The 17,714-nt window shown below is 52.6% G+C and overlaps 4 protein-coding genes across 4 annotated transcripts; 3 read left to right on the plus strand and 1 right to left on the minus strand.

Annotated features, from left to right (window-relative positions):
- Positions 1 to 778: 778 nt before the first annotated feature.
- Positions 779 to 2,542, plus strand: GMORB2_4530 (uncharacterized protein; the record flags this gene model as incomplete). The annotated part of the gene is made up of 2 exons (XM_035466504.1): positions 779 to 1,526; positions 1,644 to 2,542. 2 exons carry the CDS (start codon positions 779 to 781, stop codon positions 2,540 to 2,542), a joined length of 1,647 nt encoding a protein of 548 aa, XP_035318273.1.
- Positions 2,543 to 4,901: 2,359 nt separating this feature from the next.
- On the minus strand, positions 4,902 to 6,506 carry GMORB2_4531 (uncharacterized protein; the record flags this gene model as incomplete). The annotated part of the gene is made up of 1 exon (XM_035466505.1): positions 4,902 to 6,506. One exon carries the CDS (start codon positions 6,504 to 6,506, stop codon positions 4,902 to 4,904), a length of 1,605 nt encoding a protein of 534 aa, XP_035318274.1.
- A 1,727-nt stretch (positions 6,507 to 8,233) lies between these two features.
- GMORB2_4532 (E3 ubiquitin-protein ligase RNF14) lies at positions 8,234 to 10,501 on the plus strand (the record flags this gene model as incomplete). The annotated part of the gene is made up of 2 exons (XM_035466506.1): positions 8,234 to 8,816; positions 8,883 to 10,501. The coding sequence occupies 2 exons, from the start codon at positions 8,234 to 8,236 to the stop codon at positions 10,499 to 10,501; spliced, it is 2,202 nt and encodes a 733-aa protein (XP_035318275.1).
- A 3,649-nt stretch (positions 10,502 to 14,150) lies between these two features.
- Positions 14,151 to 16,845, plus strand: GMORB2_4533 (uncharacterized protein; the record flags this gene model as incomplete). Its single annotated transcript, XM_035466507.1, has 2 exons — positions 14,151 to 14,161; positions 16,761 to 16,845. The coding sequence occupies 2 exons, from the start codon at positions 14,151 to 14,153 to the stop codon at positions 16,843 to 16,845; spliced, it is 96 nt and encodes a 31-aa protein (XP_035318276.1).
- Positions 16,846 to 17,714: the final 869 nt, after the last annotated feature.

Here is a 17,714-nt window from a genome sequence, read left to right on the forward strand (position 1 = left end):
TCACCAAGTCCACTTCCTTTCTGCGATTCCTCCCCGGCCTTCTATTTAAAATCTCCTCCATTCTCTCTCTCCATCCGTGCCTCCTCACGACTCATATCCGCAAGACAGTCACTGTCACACTCTTGTGCCACAACACCCGCAGGTGTAGGGGCTCCACAGGACCATGGCGCCACAACGCCACACGCTATAGTGATGGATAACCTTGATAACATTCTGATCTCCCTAAGAAACATCACCGTTATGTGATAGAGGGGCAGGAGAGGAATACATAAAAGAAAGGAATCTCTTCCTAGAGGCAAGGAGGGAGTAAGGTTCAGTCTTGAATCAAACCACAACCCACGCTGAACGTCTGCCTTACTTCCCTATGGTGAACCCATGAGAAACCCGTGACAGTTACCAACTCTAGAACAGCATTGTAATGTCAAGGTTTACCGTACCGTATTTCGAGACATACAGTTTCAAGTATAAATGCCATGGAACTCAGAGCCACACCTTCTTTCTGCTGTATATATCTCTCCCATCGTCGGGAAAGAAGTCGCCTTGCAAACCCACCTGTTCTTATTCCAAGACATCCACTCACCCACATCTCACGCTTACGGCCACCGAGCTTTACACGGAGCGCAAAGAGGCACTATTCAAGGACAGAGAACCGTACAGAGGTAAAATGCCCCGGCTAAATTTCCATCCCGCGGTGGAGCCTATGAAGACTCGCTGGGTCCCTCGCCCCTCAACGCGGGCGCAATCCCTGCAGTCCCACGAGCGTTGCGCCATACGCCTGATGCACAGGAGAAAAAGAGAGCCGCGACGCCTACATTACTACTCTCGGGATCCTGACAAGCTGTGGGGCCGGCTCAATGCGAATTTCTCGGACGTGTATGGCATCCTAGAGTCCGAGTCCGAATTCCGGAAGGGTGGCTACATGCCCGTCCACCTAGGGGACGAGATAGGCGACGACGGGCGCTACCGCGTCATCCACAAGCTCGGCTTCGGCTCATCGGGGGCCGTCTGGCTGTGCCGGGACCTGCGGCCCGGGCCGCAAGACGTGCCAGAAGGAACCACTCACTACGTCGCCGTCAAGATTCTCATGGCCTGCCCACTCGCAGACGTCGAGAAGCAGGCCATCTACCACGTCAGGGACCGGCTACTCCGCTCTACGAGCGGCTCCCCACCCCCCAGCCCTGGTTTTGAGAGACATCTATGCCTCCCCCTCCGGGAATTTACCTGCCAGAGCCCAAACGGCACGCACATTTGCCTGGTGTACCCCGTTCTGGGCCCTCCGGCAAGTGAAGCCCTGAGTATCTTCTATCCACATCAAAAGATGGATGAGAAGGAGCATGAAAGGGATGAAGGGCCTTTGCTGCCACCTCTTCGGAAACAAGATGACGACGACGACGACGACGAAGAGGAAGAGGAAGAGGAAGAAGAGGAAGGGGGACGATGTGTTGGAGCCCACCCCTTTCAGGATATATTCCAAGAAACGGCCGAGGCTCTTGCCTTGCTTCACCGCCATGGAATATGCCACGGAAGTAAGAGGGACCCTTGATTCCGTTTCTTCAGTCTCAGATCAGGCTGCTCATCTTCGTCAATCTACTAACTACATCCCCCTCCCCCCTTAGATATTCAGCCATTCAATGTCCTATTAGAGCTCATCAATCTCGATGGACTAGAGGAGGACGAGGTGCTAGAGCTTCTCGGGCAGCCCGACACTGAGGCCATGGTGATATTGGAGGATGCAGGACTGACTCCAGAGATCCCAGGCGCTCCACGCTACCTCGTCTATTCGGTCGACTGGCCCCTCGTCAACCCAGCCATTATATCAACGAGATCGCGCCTTATAGCTTTTGGAAACTCTTTTTTTGCTGATAGCGATGATGGGACTCCCGATTTCATGAGAAGGAAAAGGTATAAATGGCCCTGGGGAGTCCCCTGCTACGCGCCAGAGATGATCTACAGCAGGGACCGCCGCACGGCCGTGGCCGATACCAGCAGCAGCACCACTGCCATAGACCTCTGGTCTCTGGGCTGCATGCTATACGAGATTCGCTTCGCCCAGCCGCTTTTCCACATCAGAGAGCAATTGTCGTATCGCTACACGACCGTTAATTATGAATGGCATTTTACCGGTGAAGTCTTTCTTCTGCTAGGCAAGCTGCCGAATCCTTACCCATGGTATGATTTCGACGAAGATCTACAATCCATACAGCCTGGAAATGACTATGCGTCTACCGCCGCCCTCGTCGCTGATGCTGCTTCGTCTACCAACGACGGGACGGACAACAACGACGAAAGGGAAAGACTCCACCGTTTCTACTCCATCCGAAAAAGAGTCTGCCGGTGCCACGGATGTCCTCTTATGTCAGTCACGAACTCCCGTTGCCCTCGCCGGCAGTCCTGGCTCATATGCGATGATGAAGCCGAGACCTTGGCGGACCTGATTGAGAGACTGCTGAGGTTCAGGCCGGAGGACCGACTGTCCGCAGAGGGTGCCCTGAAGCATGATTGGTTGGCGGTCAAGTACGAGTGTTCTTTGGAACGCGACTGACTGGAGGGGGCTGTAGCCTACGAGTGAGAAGGAGAACCTTGGGAAAGGGCGGGGGGGGGAGTTGTGGCCTACGGGTGAGGAAGGAGGAAGGAAGAACAAGAACTTAGGGAAAGAGCGCGCGGGGGGGGGGGGGGGGTAGGGTAGGGTAGGGTAGGGTAGAAAAGGGGTTTTCCGCTCGGCAAAATGAAGCAACATGTTACTCTTTAACATCGCATACCCCAAATCTAAATATTTGCATCGTCAGCCATCCTGTCTTTTCTCTTGATTCTTTTGAACACGCAACCTGCGAGATGGGCCGCAAAGGTAGGAGTCGCCAACCTGACGGTGGGTCGGGGCCAAACACGTCTTTGCTGGTAAGGCAAAAAACAACGCCGCGAGGGTCTTGGAAGACCATGTCCACTACCGACGGTGCTGGGACCAAGGATGACCCTGTGGTAAGCCTTGAGCAATGTATATATGTTACTGCCCAAAAGTTGCTCAACTGACACACACGAGCAGATCCACTGGTACATCGTCCAACCGTTGGACAGGATCGCCGAATTGTACAAGAAGGTGGTTCGCACAGCCGCCGCGAAGACAGGCTTCGGTGTCTGGTATGTGAGGTTTGTGACCCTCTGATCCTTCAAGTGTGTTTGAATCCTGTATATTAATATGGAAGTAGAAACGAGGTTAAACCCAAGACTCGAGGCAAACGGCACGAGGACGACGACCCTATGTACTTTGGACACTTGATCAGTTTCGCCGACAAGGAGCCAGGGGGGGATCTTTCTGAGCCGCACGACTTCCTCGCGTACTTGTAGGTGGAGTTAGTGGACGGGAACCGGCCATACCAACCGGTGCGTTTCCTGACGCTAGAAGAGTTGAGGTAGAACTTCGTCGATAATCCTGCTCCTATACAGCTGTGGACACCTTTTACGAGGGCCTTGGTTTGCCATACAATGGGACCAGAGTACTATGAGGAGTACAACCAGCCTGCCACCACCGTCGACACTACCGATGCTACTGCCGCTACCGACGTGGCGAGAGACCAGGAGGCCGTTTCCTTTAGAGGGGACCCGGGCTCTGGTCAGCCTCTGGACGATGCCGGGCCCCAGGGCCAGGGCAAAAAGCGCTAGGGTGGGCCAAAGAGAAAGCACAGCTCGGAAGAGGGTGCGGCAGAGACGCCAACTTCATAGCAGCGGACCGGAATAACCCATTTCGGTAACTTACTCAACTGTTTGTTCCGGCAGATACATTTCTTCTGTAACATCCTTAGTCAGTGACAGCGAATACCCTTACAGGTTGTTCTTTGGCTGTTTTTTCTTTTTTTTCTTTTTCTATCTTTCCCTACTTTTAGACGATATGTGGCCGCTCCCAGTAGATAGATCATAGCCAGCGAGGCCGCCAGCGAGACCGCCAGCATGATGAGGGCGTGGCCAACTTCACCCAATGATATAAACAGAATCATCACCACTTGTCGTAGCGAATAATGCCATAGCTTAGGTAAGCCAGGCTCGACTACAGAACTGTCGAGCCCAGCACCATAATAATGAAGAAGGACAAGAACCTTGACACTCCACGACAAGGTTGACCACCAACGTGCCTGGAAATCAAGCTGGAGACTGCCTACCTATCTGCGTCACGTAAGAATCGGCGAAGGGAAGCGTCGGCCTGCTCTTTCGTCCTGATCTCCGACAGAACACACGAGGAGGTCCGCGACATAATTATCACATGTACAGGATAGACCAGGGCCCCACGCTCATGGGAATAATCACCCTGGACGAGGACGTCCGCAGGAGAGTAAAACGGCCTAGAACTTGCTTCCGGAGCACAAGGGGAGCTTGGCGAGCAGAGTACTACAGATGTATCGCGAAATGTATCATGAGAGGAGAGAGAGAGAGAGAGAGAGAGAGAAACTGACTCCTGGGACATTGTAGTATCGATAATGGCTGGATCTCGAGGCTCATCCGTCCCACCGGTGGGATGTGCAGAATACCTGGCCGCACGGGGGTCCCGGATCCACCCGTCTCGGAGCACGGACGCCGGGTCTCGGGGAGGATCTGTCGGGTCGTTGGGTAACTTGGTGACTTTTTCTTCTTCTAATTTTTTCTTAACCTTTCTCTTCTTTCTCTTTTTCCTTCTTATTTTGTCCGAGCAATGCCGCGCGTCCCACACCAGAGCGTCCGTCATCAACGTCAAGCAAGGAAAATAGGGACCATATAAATGTGCTCACCCTGGTCATTAAACTACGTGTTGAAAGAGATGTATATATATATATATAAAACGCCAATCCTCGCTCGGTCATAAAAAAAAAAAACACAGCAAAGCAAAAAAAAAAAAAAGGGCATAGACACCAGAAAAGGAACTCCGCCAAAACACGTTATACATTCTCCCTCACACCAAGAGGCATTCTCGTACTCTCACCGTCTTTGAACCTCGACACATCACCGCCAATCAACTTGCGCAGGTTGCCCACGTCAAGTAGATACCTCTTCATCTCCTCCTGGAGATCGTCCTCTCCGTAAGCCGTAGTGTCCGAGTCGTAGTACTCGTCGTCCCCGTCCTCATGGATGGAGCGGTTCTCGTCATCCTCGTCCGATAGGACAGAGCCGTCGCCGCCGCTGCCGACCCCCTTGGTGGTGGCAGACTTAGGCGGCGGGACAGCCGGGATGGGGTTCTTGAGGCTGTCGATGGCGAGACGGAGGTGCAGCTTGAGGGCCTCATTCTCCGTCTGGAGCTTCTTGATCTTGCTCTCGGCCACCATTCCGCGCTCCTCCATCATGCGCTGCATCGTGGCCACGCGGGACTGGTACTCGTCCAGACGCTCCTCCGCGTGCTGGGCATTCTTCTCGCGCTGGCGCGAGTCGGAGACGGACAGCTGCAGGCGCTGGATCTCCTCGGCCATGGCGGCGATCTGGGCGTCGCGCTCGGCGGTCGACAGGTGGTCCTGGTTGACGACGGCGCGGGTGCGGATGCGCTTGGCCTGGTCCGCGTAGCGGAGGGTCGACAGGGTCTCGTCGTAGTCCGAGGGCGCGATGCAGGCGATCATGGCCGTCTTGCTGTTGCCGCCCAGCGAGTCCTTGAGGAGCCAGGTCAGGATGGAGTCGCGGTAGGGAACGATGTCCTTGCGCTTGCCCGAGCGCAGAACCTTGGGGTCGGCCAGGGCGGCGATGACTCGGCCCAGAGTGGTGAGCGACTTGTTGATGTTGCTGCCCTCGCGGAGGCGGGCGCCCGTGGCCTCGGTCGACTTGGCGCGCTCGCTGCCCGCCAGGTCCACCAGCCGGATGCGCGAGCTGCGCTCCGTCGTCTCGTCCGTCTCCATGTCGTGGTGGATCTGCTTGAGCATGATGGTGAAGACGGCGTGGCTGCGGCTGCTCGTGTCGTTCATCTTGGTGCTGGCCACGGTGCGGGACGCGTCGCCGTTGGTCATGTGCCGCAAGATCTCGTCCAGGTTGCGCGCGGGGACCTCGGTCAGGTCCTTGACGTAGGGGCCCTCGCTCGGCGACTCGCGGATCTTGAGGTAGTTGGGCGGGCGGTTGGGAACTACGGGTACCAGCAGGTCGCGCACGTGCTCGTTGTAGACTTCAAAGTACGACACGCGCACGTTGTACGCCACGTTGGAGTTCTCGTTCTGCGCCGCCTCGATCCGCTCAAACAGGTCCTCGCACGTCCGCGGGATCAGTCCCGGCTGGTCGGGCGTCCCCATCATCGTGTACGACTTACCCGACCCCGTCTGCCCGTATGCAAAGATGCACGTGTGGTAGCCCTCGAAGTTGTGGTCCAGGAACTCCTCGCCCAGGCTGTTGTACACGTCCTCCTGCGTGGCGTAGTGCTTGTCCCTGGTGTCGTGACTCCAGAACGAGCTGTCAAACGTAAAGTTCTTCTCCTCGTACACCTTTTTCGACTTGGGCTGCTGCGACCGCGCCAGGTCGGGAGTTCCGTCGTCGGGCGCCAGGAGCGTCGTCTGCTGCGTTATCGGGTCCATGCTGACGAGACATCTTGTTTGACGGTCGATCTCTATCTCACCACGTAGACATGTCAGTTGGGATTATACTTGGCAGCAGCAGCAGCAGCAGCAGGAACAGGAACAGCCAGAGGAAGCATCGAAGGCTAGCCATACCTCTCTGCAGAAAAGCCCTGACACGGACCACGACCCGTACGTTTCCGCCACCTCCACCGTCCACCCTGGATAGCATGGGCACGCTCCCATCTCGCGACCGGAGGGATGGCGTCGAGGCTGATGAGCGGACGACGGCAGTGTGGTCGGGTCCTGGCGACGAGCGCGACGAGGGCATGAGTCGAGGGTCGGGCGCCATATTCCGTGCTGTCTCGTAGAGTTCTTCCACGGTCGAGTCGAGTCGAAGCAGTAGACTGTGCCACATAGCCAAAAGAGAAAAAGAGGACAGGGATGGGGAGGAGGGTCCGATAGTTTTGTTTACTTTGGCGTCGGTCTGGGGGAGGGGCCCTGGTTGCCGGGGTTGCAGCTCCCTTGCAGGGGTTTGTAGGGTACTTGGCGGTCCCGAATCAATTATAGGTTGCGCGAGTGATAGCAGCAGTATGGAAGGAAGAAAAAAAAAAGGAAATGATATGTGGCTGGACGGTTATACGAGACAGATAGTTGCAGGATCATGATTGAGAGAGAAGATGCATCTTGAAGAGTGAGGGAGAAGAAGAGTGGGAGGAAAAGGTGAGTAGACGGGCACGCGCGTGTCCTCACTCCTTTGTTGCTCTGTTTATCAAACACCGGTCTAAACACACGGGCATTACTCCATGCCAGCCAGGTTCCTTACGCACTTCTACCCCGCCCTTTAGGCTTTGGCTCGATGGATCTTGAAATCTGACATTGCATTTCTATCATGTCATCTGCTAGATATATCATTGTGCAGTGTCTTTTTCTTCTTCTTCCTATCATGACACCGGCTATCGTTGGGTTATTGGTTGCCAGCATTGTGGTCTATACCAGCAGTGCCATATATTATCACTATGTATGTGATGCTGACAATCCCGGCTACGACTCTACACCACATCTAGCCATTACATCAGTCCGTCTATGATGGCCCAACAGACTGTTAATACTGTGCCTTTTGAATCCAGGCATCCGTCATCTCGACAGTATTTCATTCATCTTTGCTGCATTACGACTCCGTGATATGCTCGTACAGCAGGTAACCATCTGCCGGATTAGTCATCATCCAGGGCACCACAGCGTATCGATACCCGTGCAGCGTGTAGCCCGATATTACAGCGACCAGCTACAGCGGTGTACCGCTAGAGGGCCAGCGACTAGACCCTCTGCAAATCCGCCACACCCACGATCTATCCCGCCGTAGCCTCCGGGAACATCTGTGACTCTCATCAACCATCGAAGCACGACGTAACCCATGGAAGAGTCATCGCCGAGGGGGCTTCATTGTTAAGTCTTGACCTTTGGGGGATCTTGCTCTCGGTATATGAACCCGTCCCGTCCTCTTGCTAGTAAGCAGACAGACAAACCCGTCACCTCCTCCACTTCCAGCTCAACACGCACATCCGTCACCATGACCTCCTGGTAGTATCAACCTCTTCCAGACTTCCTACGGTGATAGTGGCGATACTCGCCTACTTGAAGCACCCCTTTTTTGAGAGATGTCTCAGCATACATCCGACATATCCTAGACATAGCGGAAGCTTCACAGACGCTTTCAAAACCAGGGCTCTTGTCACCCCGCAATCATGGATGACGAAGACCTCCGCCAGACGGAGCTCGAGGCCCTCGAGGCCATCTATCCCGAGATCCGCCGTCCGGACGTCGCCAATGATCCGTTCACCTTTGAGGTGGATCTGGCCATACAGCCAGAGGCACCAGTCACGGTCACTTTTCCGGCTCCTGCCATCGGAGTCGGTGCTGCAGGCGGCCATCGAGAACCCAACACCGCCAACGGTCATCCGGAGGAGGACTTACTCCAGGTCTCTCACCTGCCACCTCTGTCGTTGCGAATGTCCCTCGGAGACGGCTACCCGCAGAAATCCCCGCCTCAGGTGAGGCTGTCCACAGACCCCCAGTGGCTGACCAGGGAGACGCTCGACAGGCTCGAGGCCGACGCCCGCCAGCTCTGGGAAGAGATGGCCCGTGATCTTGTAGCGTACGCATACATCGACCAGCTCCAGCGCTCTGCTGACGATGTCTTCGGCACCGTGGACCCAGACGGTACGCTCCACCTCGACGCGCAGCACAAGCTCGCTGTCTTGGACTACGATATCGAAGCCAAGAAGGCGGCATTCGAAAAGGAGACGTTCGACTGCGGCATCTGTCTTGGTACGTCGAAGATGATGAACAGTGTCACCACAATGAGAAGGAGCAGATGAACTGACGAGAATCTAGAACCTAGAAAGGGCTCAAAATGTCACAAGATGCTCGACTGCGGTCACATCTTCTGCCTGGGGTGCTTGCAGGACTTCTACAACGATGCCATCACGGAAGGCAGCGTAGCCACGGTACGGTGTCCCGCACCTAACTGCGCAAAAGAACGAGCATCGGCCCTGGAAAAGGAGGGCAAGAAGACGAGGAAGCCAAAGATGGCCATCAGTCCTAGTGAGCTCCTCCAGATCGGACTGTCCGAGGACACGGTGAAGCGCTACGTTATGCTCAAGTACAAGACGGTACTCGAGTCGGACAAGAGCACAATCTACTGCCCGCGGCAGTGGTGCGGCGGCGCTGCAAGGTCCGAGAAGCACAAGAAGCCATCCGGACTCGACTTCGCCGAGACGTCCGACGCCGAGTCCGAGGAGGATGAGCGGCAGGACGGGGCAGGGGAGAACGGAGACGGCAGAGACAGGGCCGCCGCCGAGAAGAAGGGCAAGGAAGAGATGGAGCCGGCCGACATGCTGGCCGTGTGCGAGGACTGCCACTTTGCCTTCTGCAGCCGCTGTCTCCAGACGTGGCACGGCGAGCTGAACCGGTGCATGTTCAAGGCGAGGGCGGAGGAGATCTCGGAGCAGGAGCAGAAGTCTCTGGAGTACCTCGAGCTGTACACGAGCCCGTGCCCGACGTGCGAGTGTCGCGCTCAGAAGACGCACGGGTGCAACCACATGATCTGCCCCCGCTGCCACACGCACTTTTGCTACCTCTGCTCGACGTGGCTGAACCCGTCCAACCCCTACGCGCACTACAACCCAGACTCGGTGAGCCCATACATGCAGCACGTCAGCACTGCCTGCAAGGGCAGGCTCTGGGACCTCGAGGACGGCCAGGGGGATAACGTCTTGCCGATGGAGATCCGGGCCAGAGGGCTGAGAGACCAGGGCGACGATCGACATCAACATCAAGGCCAAAATCACGTGCGCGGTGATGGGGACGACGAAGGCGACAACGACGGCGACGATGGCGACGGAAACCATCGCAGGCCGGGCATCGTGTTCCAGGCCAATGCTAACGGAGACGGGGCGGTAGCAGCTGAGCGTAACATGGTGGTGGCGCGAGAGGCACCTCTGGTGCTTCGCTTAATGGACGATCAGACCAACAACAACAACAACAACAACAACAACAACAATAATAATAATGTTCGCCGTCCCGACGCCGGTCAAAGGAGGCAGAGACAGCGACGACGCCCTATCCCTGATGCAGCTGCAGGTCAACAAGGTGCAGATGCAGGTAGAGTCGGAGGGGGTGGCGCAAGGGGGAACGGAGGTCGCGGAAGAAGAGGAAGAGGAGGTGGTGGAAGGCGACGAGGAGGTCACGGAGGCGGCGGCGCAGCAGCAGAAGCCGCAGCCGACGCCAGGAGAGTTTATGGCGAAGCGGCGCATGGACGACAGGCGCAGGCGCAGGCGCAGGCGCAGGCGCAGGCGCAGGCTCTCGCCCAGGCTCAGCAGATGCAGGCACAGGAATGGGGAGCCGCCCAGGTGGACTGGGTGGATAGGTTTGTGCAGATGGCCTTTCTTGATAACGAGGATGAGGTTGATGCGTGGGAGTCTGAGGACGAGCTGCTATTCCTGATAGACTAACATCTTGCCTGCTCTCCTTTCTCTCTTTTTTTTACCCTCTTCTTTTTATGATTGTATATCCTTTATGACGGTCATCTATGTCATGTTGAACCTGGTTGTGGGTTCAAATGGACATGATGGCATTTTTTTTCTTTATTCACTTCTTCTTCTTCTTCTCCTTCTTCTTCTTCATTTTCTCTAAATGACTCGGTGTTCTGTCTGATTCATGAGCGAACATGAAGTATATACTACTCGGTTACCAGGTAGGATGTCAATACATGTTCCACCTCTAGAACAAGCACGTACAGCGAGAAAATCATTATTGCCAATTGGGAATATGGCGTGCATGTTGTAGGGCCGATGTGCAAGTCCAGCGCCCCCCCTTCCCTTGGCGAGATCGAGATGATGTCGATGACGGTATGAAGAGGATGAACGGAGCTGTTCTCCCCGAATCGAGAGAGGCGTCTGGGCCCGATTCGCTTCTATGGAGAGCCCGGACTGGAAGGAAACTGGGCGAAAGGATAGCGTGTCGGTCGGATCCATACCTGTTTACCATGTGGTTGGCCTGATGTTGGGAATATGACGTTTCTTCCTCTTCTTCCTCTTCTTCTTCTTCCCTTTACCCCTTCAGTCCCCTCCCCTCCCCCTTTATTTTTTCCCTTTTTTTCTTTCTTTTCAATCTCGGAGTGAATCTAGAACGGAGAAAACCTAATACTGGCGTACCGGACGATGTACAATTCAAGACGTTCTGACCGAGAAGCTCGCAGTGGTCTTTTGCATGATGCACGACTTGACTCGTTCCTTCGCATTCTCACCTCATCAGACAAGGACGAGAAAGAATAGCGAGAAGAAAGAATGAGTTTGAGTTTAATAGGGAAAAAATGGGGAGAGAGAGGGAAAGGAAAAAAAGAAACCTTGACTGAAATACCATCATGTATCATGATGTTCCCAACCTTCGGATCACACGTACCCCCCCGCTCCTTGTCCCGAAGGAGGTTCTTTTGCGACTATGATTGTACAGTGTAGTATTTCCAGGGAGCGATGCAGGTGATGATGACGATATTCCTGCTATTGCCTGTTAAGGGGAAAGTCTCGTCTTGACCGTGTAAGTTGTAGTATATAGACAGGCAGAGTTTGATAATCCGAGACATGTTACTTGCATAGAGAAGCGGGAGAACGACCTCTGTCTCGCATGACGGACGTACGGCTTAGAAACACTTTCCGACGGTACAATCTATCCCAAGGGAGTTAGTAGCAGTAGCAGTAGCAATAATGGTCGTGATGGAATTGATAGTAGTAGAGGATTCATCATCGTCTCCTCACCACCCTCCTCCCTCCCTCCCTCCCTCCCTCCCTCTCTCTCTAGGCCTATTCGATGACATGCCGCCCTTGCCTAACTCTGCTAGCAAGTTCTAGCCTCTTTCTTCTTTTTTCTTTCTTCTCTGACAAAACAATGAGAACAAGGGAAAAGTTTATATTCTGGTCCCGTCTACCGTTGCCATTGTCTGGCATGAATCGAACAATGGAGTGGAGAAGGGAACGGAGGAATGTGGCTTTTTTATTTATCTATATGTATACATTGATACATATATTTAGATATACATTTATAAATACATTTATATTTACAAGGAAAAAAAATCGGTTCCCTGCTCTCTCTTCTCTGTGAGTCTGTGTGTGCGGCTACAACGGGGCGGGAAAGGAAGAGGAAGGATGCCGCCCTAGAGCATGTAATATCACTAGGCCTGGATCGATCGAGCCTAGCATAGTTGACGATGCCTATCACGCACATGAATGAGGACCGGCCCTGGAAGACAAGGGGGAAGCATAATCGGCTGACTAGCGAGGACTCTGGAACATCGCAGGAGACGAGTAAGGATATCTAGGAGGAGACGGAGGAGGCGAAAGAAGAGAGGCCAAGAGGAGATTAGTGTCCATGGCGGTGGTGTAGGTGTCGATACCGGTATCATCATGACTGGTATCTCGTGTACATGGGGTCATTGTAGATGCTCGGCAGCGTACACCGCGGAGCGAATGTGAACGTGCGAAGCCATACCTGACGACACTGAGGAAGACAGGCAGGAACCAGACTCCCCTCGTCGGGATGGAAGGTCGATCCCACCCCGAGGGACACCCCGAGGGAGGAGGAATATAAGGATAGATCCGGGGGTTTCCTCTAGATGCAGGGGACAGTCTGGGACAGAGAGCGGCGAAAGGATGCCGTACGTGCAAACCAACCGGTACGAGTACACGGAATTACAGATGGCTGAGATGGGCATTACGACGAGTCACGTCGGAGTTGCCGGTTGTGAAGAAGGGGGTTATTATTCTGCTGTACCCGTATGCTCCTATATGCGTATGCGTACATGTGTGTATGTGTATGTGTATGTGTATGTGTGTGTATGTGTATGTGTATGTGTATGTGTATGTGTATGTGTATGTGTGTGTATGTGTGTATATGTGTAAATGTGTGTATGTGTATATATGTGTATATGTAAGTATATATATATATATGTGTGTGTGCGTGTGTGTGTGTATGTGCATGTGTATATAGAACAGAAAACAACTGCCTTTCGGCCCTTTTCCATAGTGGAGGAGAGTAGAGGGAGAAAAAGGTTTGTAAAGAAAAAAAAAGAAGAAGAAAAGACGATAGTCATCTCTCTCTCTCTCTCTCTCTCTCTCTTTTCCCAAAAAAAAGGGAGGGGAGAGGGCTTATAGGATGATGCCATGTTGGCTATCTCGACGACCCTTTCCACCTTGCTTGCAGTATCTCCGCCGTGTCAGTGTATGATGACGGTGACCATGTAATAGTATGCAATCATAGTCCGAGCGTCACATGTAGTTGAGTGGTCTGTAGGAAGACGGGATTCGAAGACAGGAGCATTCTCTACTTGGCTGTACGAGTAGTAATGACGGGGGGTTCAAAGAGTACGGAGTACAGATAAGTAATAGCAGCACATCGCACACACAAGACAAGGCCATCACACCACGCATAACACATCACACGTAGTGGCCAACTGTTGTACATGTAATCTGTATGCCCATCGCGGAAACAAAGAAAGCACAGAACAGAAAGGAATACCGGTTGTGCATAGGGCTGCATAAACAGCATAGTGGCATGGGAAGAGGACCGGACTTTATGCAACATTGAACGATGCATACATACTGTATCACAGCGTCGACGTCTATCCCACATAATAGCGGATGCTGCTACTCCGTATCGCCATTACCAAGTATCGAGCTAGTATTGACAGTAGTTGATACTACGGAGTTGTCAGTAGATGCCGTACGGATACTCGTACAGATTACAAGGTGTGATATATTATCACGTATTGGTACTCGTATGATGTATACTATATATATATATTATATATACTATATACATATTATATATATATATATATACAATACAATATATGGTATATGATATACAATATAGATATATATAATATCAATATATATAATATATTAATATATAGAGCATTCAAAACTCGGTTGCAATATATGCCACCCCCCCTCCCCCTCCTTACTATCAAGATACCAAGATACTAAGTGATCAGCTAAGGAAGAAACGACAGACGCCGGCTCTGATCAGAGGGGAAGAAAGAAGAAAGGTAAAAAGAAGAGGCAGGAAAAAAGAAAGGAAAGCCATTGCGAGCCGCCATAGCAAGACATGACTGCAGAGTCCCGTCCCTCCCCCTCCCCCTCCCCCTCCTCTTCCATCCGTCAAAGTTTGTGTGTGTGTGTGTGTATGTGTTCCTTGTCGAGCCGACCAACCAAGCTTGATATGTCACCCCTCCTCCCGTGTCTCTTCGATCCCTCATTTTTCTCTTCTTCTTCTTCCTCCTCTCTCTTCGCCGTCCCTCCCCCCTTCACCAAGCTGTGTCCTTTCTTCTTCTATGAGTATCTTGTTATCTATTCGTCTAGAGTCCATCTCTTCCTCAGTAGTACCGTTATTGAAGATGAGAGTAGAAGCAAAGAAGAAAAAAAAGATGAGAATAAAAGAGAGGAGAAGCTTTTTTTGTTGTGAAATACACTATTCATGATACTTACTACGTACTGGCCCCTCTCTCGTCGCAAGCGAGTTTGACAAGGACCTTGCATCCACGGACAAGCAACCAAACCCATACACTCATTGCCCCCCCATAACATCATCTCTCTTTCCCTCTCTTCTCTTCCCCCCTCCTTCTCCCCTCATCTTCCCTCCCTCCCTTCCCCCCCTCCTCCTCCTCACACACACACACACACACACTCTCTCTCTCTCTCTCTCTCTCTGTGTGTGTGTGTGTGTGTGTGTGTGTGCATGTATGCAGTAGCCAAGGTCGGACAGAGCAACTAAAGCACCGCGGCAACCGGGTCTTGGTTCCACGACAGGACCGTTTTCTTTTTTTTTAAAAAAGAAAAATATGTATATATATATATATTTAATATTTTACTCTCTCTCTCTCTCTGTCTCTCTTTCACACGCACACCATGCTGCAAGCCTACTGCATGTCCATCTCGGTTACGGACGTCGTCCTTTTATTTATGTATCTTTCCCGAGAAAAAAAATCTATTTTATTTGTAAAAGTTTTTATCATATATATATTATCATGTATATTATAATTTTTTCATTATAATTTTTTATTCTCTGCCTTCTTCTTTCTCTCCTCACATGAATTATGTAGGCTGCATGATTGCTCATGTACATGATTAGGCGCACGCGCGCGCCCGGTGGAACTTTCCATATTCCCTCGTAGGTTCAAGTCATGCCTGCGCCGTGATACTCTCCTCCGCTCCTCTGCTCGTAGTCGTATGCTTGATATTGCCGTTACTGCTCGCTCTACAGCTGGAACGAGATCATGAGATCATTTCCACCACGTCTACAGATTCACGGCGCGAACCTTTGCCGCTTAGCGTGCCACCCGAGCGGGTTTCTACAACGTTGGCAAGTTCAAGGTGATGGAGGGGGAAAGAGATGGATTGAAGAAGGAAAATAAATGAAATACATGAAATAAATAAAAAAACCGTTGGGGCCATCGTCTCCGTCTCCACGGTTGCCACCACCCCCCCTCCCTTTCCTCCTCCTCCCCCTCTTCTCCTTATTTAGATTGACTCGCGCCAAATGAGGGGTGCAAAAAAGCAGCTAGTTCCTTGAGAGACTTGAGAAGAATGATACAGAGGAGTGGATTGTACGCGGCGCGCGCAGAGGCAAAAAGAGCTAGTAAAGAAGCTGCGAGAGCCACGCGAGATAGAACCGGGGGGGGGGGGGTCATCATTGAATGATGGGGAAAACGTACGGGTACGACGACACTGATCTCTCTCTCTCTCTCTCTCTCTCACACACACACACACATACACACACACACACACAGAGAGAGAGAGNCAAGCTATGAATAACGGGCAACTGCCTGTTTCGGCACCTCCATCGCCCCTTCCCTTTGTAACGTCTTTCCCGAGTCAGCACTGTGGAGAGACGCCCGCACCTGTTGGTTGTCTCTCTCTCTCTCTCCCTTCTCCCTCTCTCTCCTTCTCTCCTTCTCTCTCTCCACATCTCCATCTACGAGGTGCATCTCCATCCATGTCTATCGGTACCTCACTCTCTACGAGTAATACGGCTGGAGTAGACCGGTCTTTTTTTTTTTTGCTAGTAGCCGTAATACCTCTCAATCGCACACCACACACCACACGCCACACGCCACACGCGCACCATACGAATATATCATACTGTGCAGATGCATACGCACGCACACACACACAAACATCTCATACCGCATTCCTACTCGTGACCTCAACCCAAGAGAGAAAGAGCTGGTGGTGGGGAGTGAAGATGACAGATAGACAATAGGCAAGAGACAGACCACACATCTTCCTGAGGCTTGACCTTCCCCCAAAGCCAGGGACCATCAGGAATGCCCAGGAATGCCGGGGGCCGGGGGGGGGGGGGGGGGGGGGGGGGGTCACTGCTGCTGCTGCTGCCGCTGCCGCTGCCGCTGCTTCTCCTAATACTAATTCTCCTACTCCTATACATTGTCGCCTTCTTATATATCACTACATCGGCCAGGCGATCAATATTACTATACATCGTCGCCCGCAACGCAACAGTAACGAATGCGTGTGAGAGTATGCGCATGTGTGTGTGAGAGTGAGTGTGTGTGTGAGAGAGAGAGGGTGAGAAAGAGAGAGAGGAGAGAGAGAGAGAGAGAGTGTGTGTGTGTGTATGTGCGTCCTAGACCTTGCCGGGGTTTGATCTTCAGTGGGGGCGATCGCCGCGGCTGACTTCCGACAAAAAACCAGGTGACAGTGAAACGGTAGCATTGAATTCTGGGGGATCGCGTTGCCGAGTTTCGAGGGAGCAGTATCAGCATGGCGGTTCTTGTCGTCTGTAGTTTTCGTACGATTCGTTACCTGTACGGGAGTATCGACAAGAGAGTCACCCCAAATGGTGAAAACTGCTCGTCAAGGTATTGATCAGTTCCTCATGATATCCACACCTTGGAAGAAACGCGGGCCGACAGGAAGAATGGATGTGATGTACCATGGAGAGCAAGGATAGATAACAAGAATACAGATGGCTGTCGACAGAGCAAACCTGGTTTTTCTTCCTCTCTTCATCTGCGCGTTTAATCAAAAAAAAAAAAAAACCCCTTGTCATTAATAAATGCACATACATATAGTTCTGTAGGACGTAGCTGCATGGGATTGCGGAGCAATGATACATGTACAGAGGAGGGGGGAGGGGGGATATTCCCGTCAACCATGTTAAGAGAGAGAGAGAGATCCACATCTACTCGTACATGTTGCTGCGTGCAGTTGCATGGCGCGCGTCGCCCGCAGCGGCAGCAGAGGCAGCAGAAGCAGCAGAAGCAGCAGAAGCAGCAGAAGCAGCAGCGAAAGAAGCAGCTTTCCTGTCCGGATCACTCGTATACTCCGGACCGTAGAAGCGGCCTTGGCTCTTCCTCCGTCTCATTCATCCCTTCCCGCCAAGACGACTGTGTGAGTACCCACACAGACTCCTCTTGGTGAGAGCAGCACCTACAGCCTGCAGGTATCGATACTATTAATATCCTCACCATCTCTGTCAATATTATCTATCAGTAGTGCAGCAGTAGAGTGCTGGTAACCGTATGAGTACTCTACGTGTTGAGTAAGCCCGTAGCGACTCTCTCTGTACTCTGCGTGTGAGAACCCGAGACCCATGTTGCGAGCTCGACAGCTCATGCAATACTGAGACACAACGCGTGACCCTCCACCCCCC

Source organism: Geosmithia morbida (assembly GCF_012550715.1).
Source record: "Geosmithia morbida isolate 1262 chromosome Unknown scaffold_21, whole genome shotgun sequence".
Taxonomy (NCBI): Eukaryota; Fungi; Ascomycota; class Sordariomycetes; order Hypocreales; family Bionectriaceae; genus Geosmithia; species Geosmithia morbida.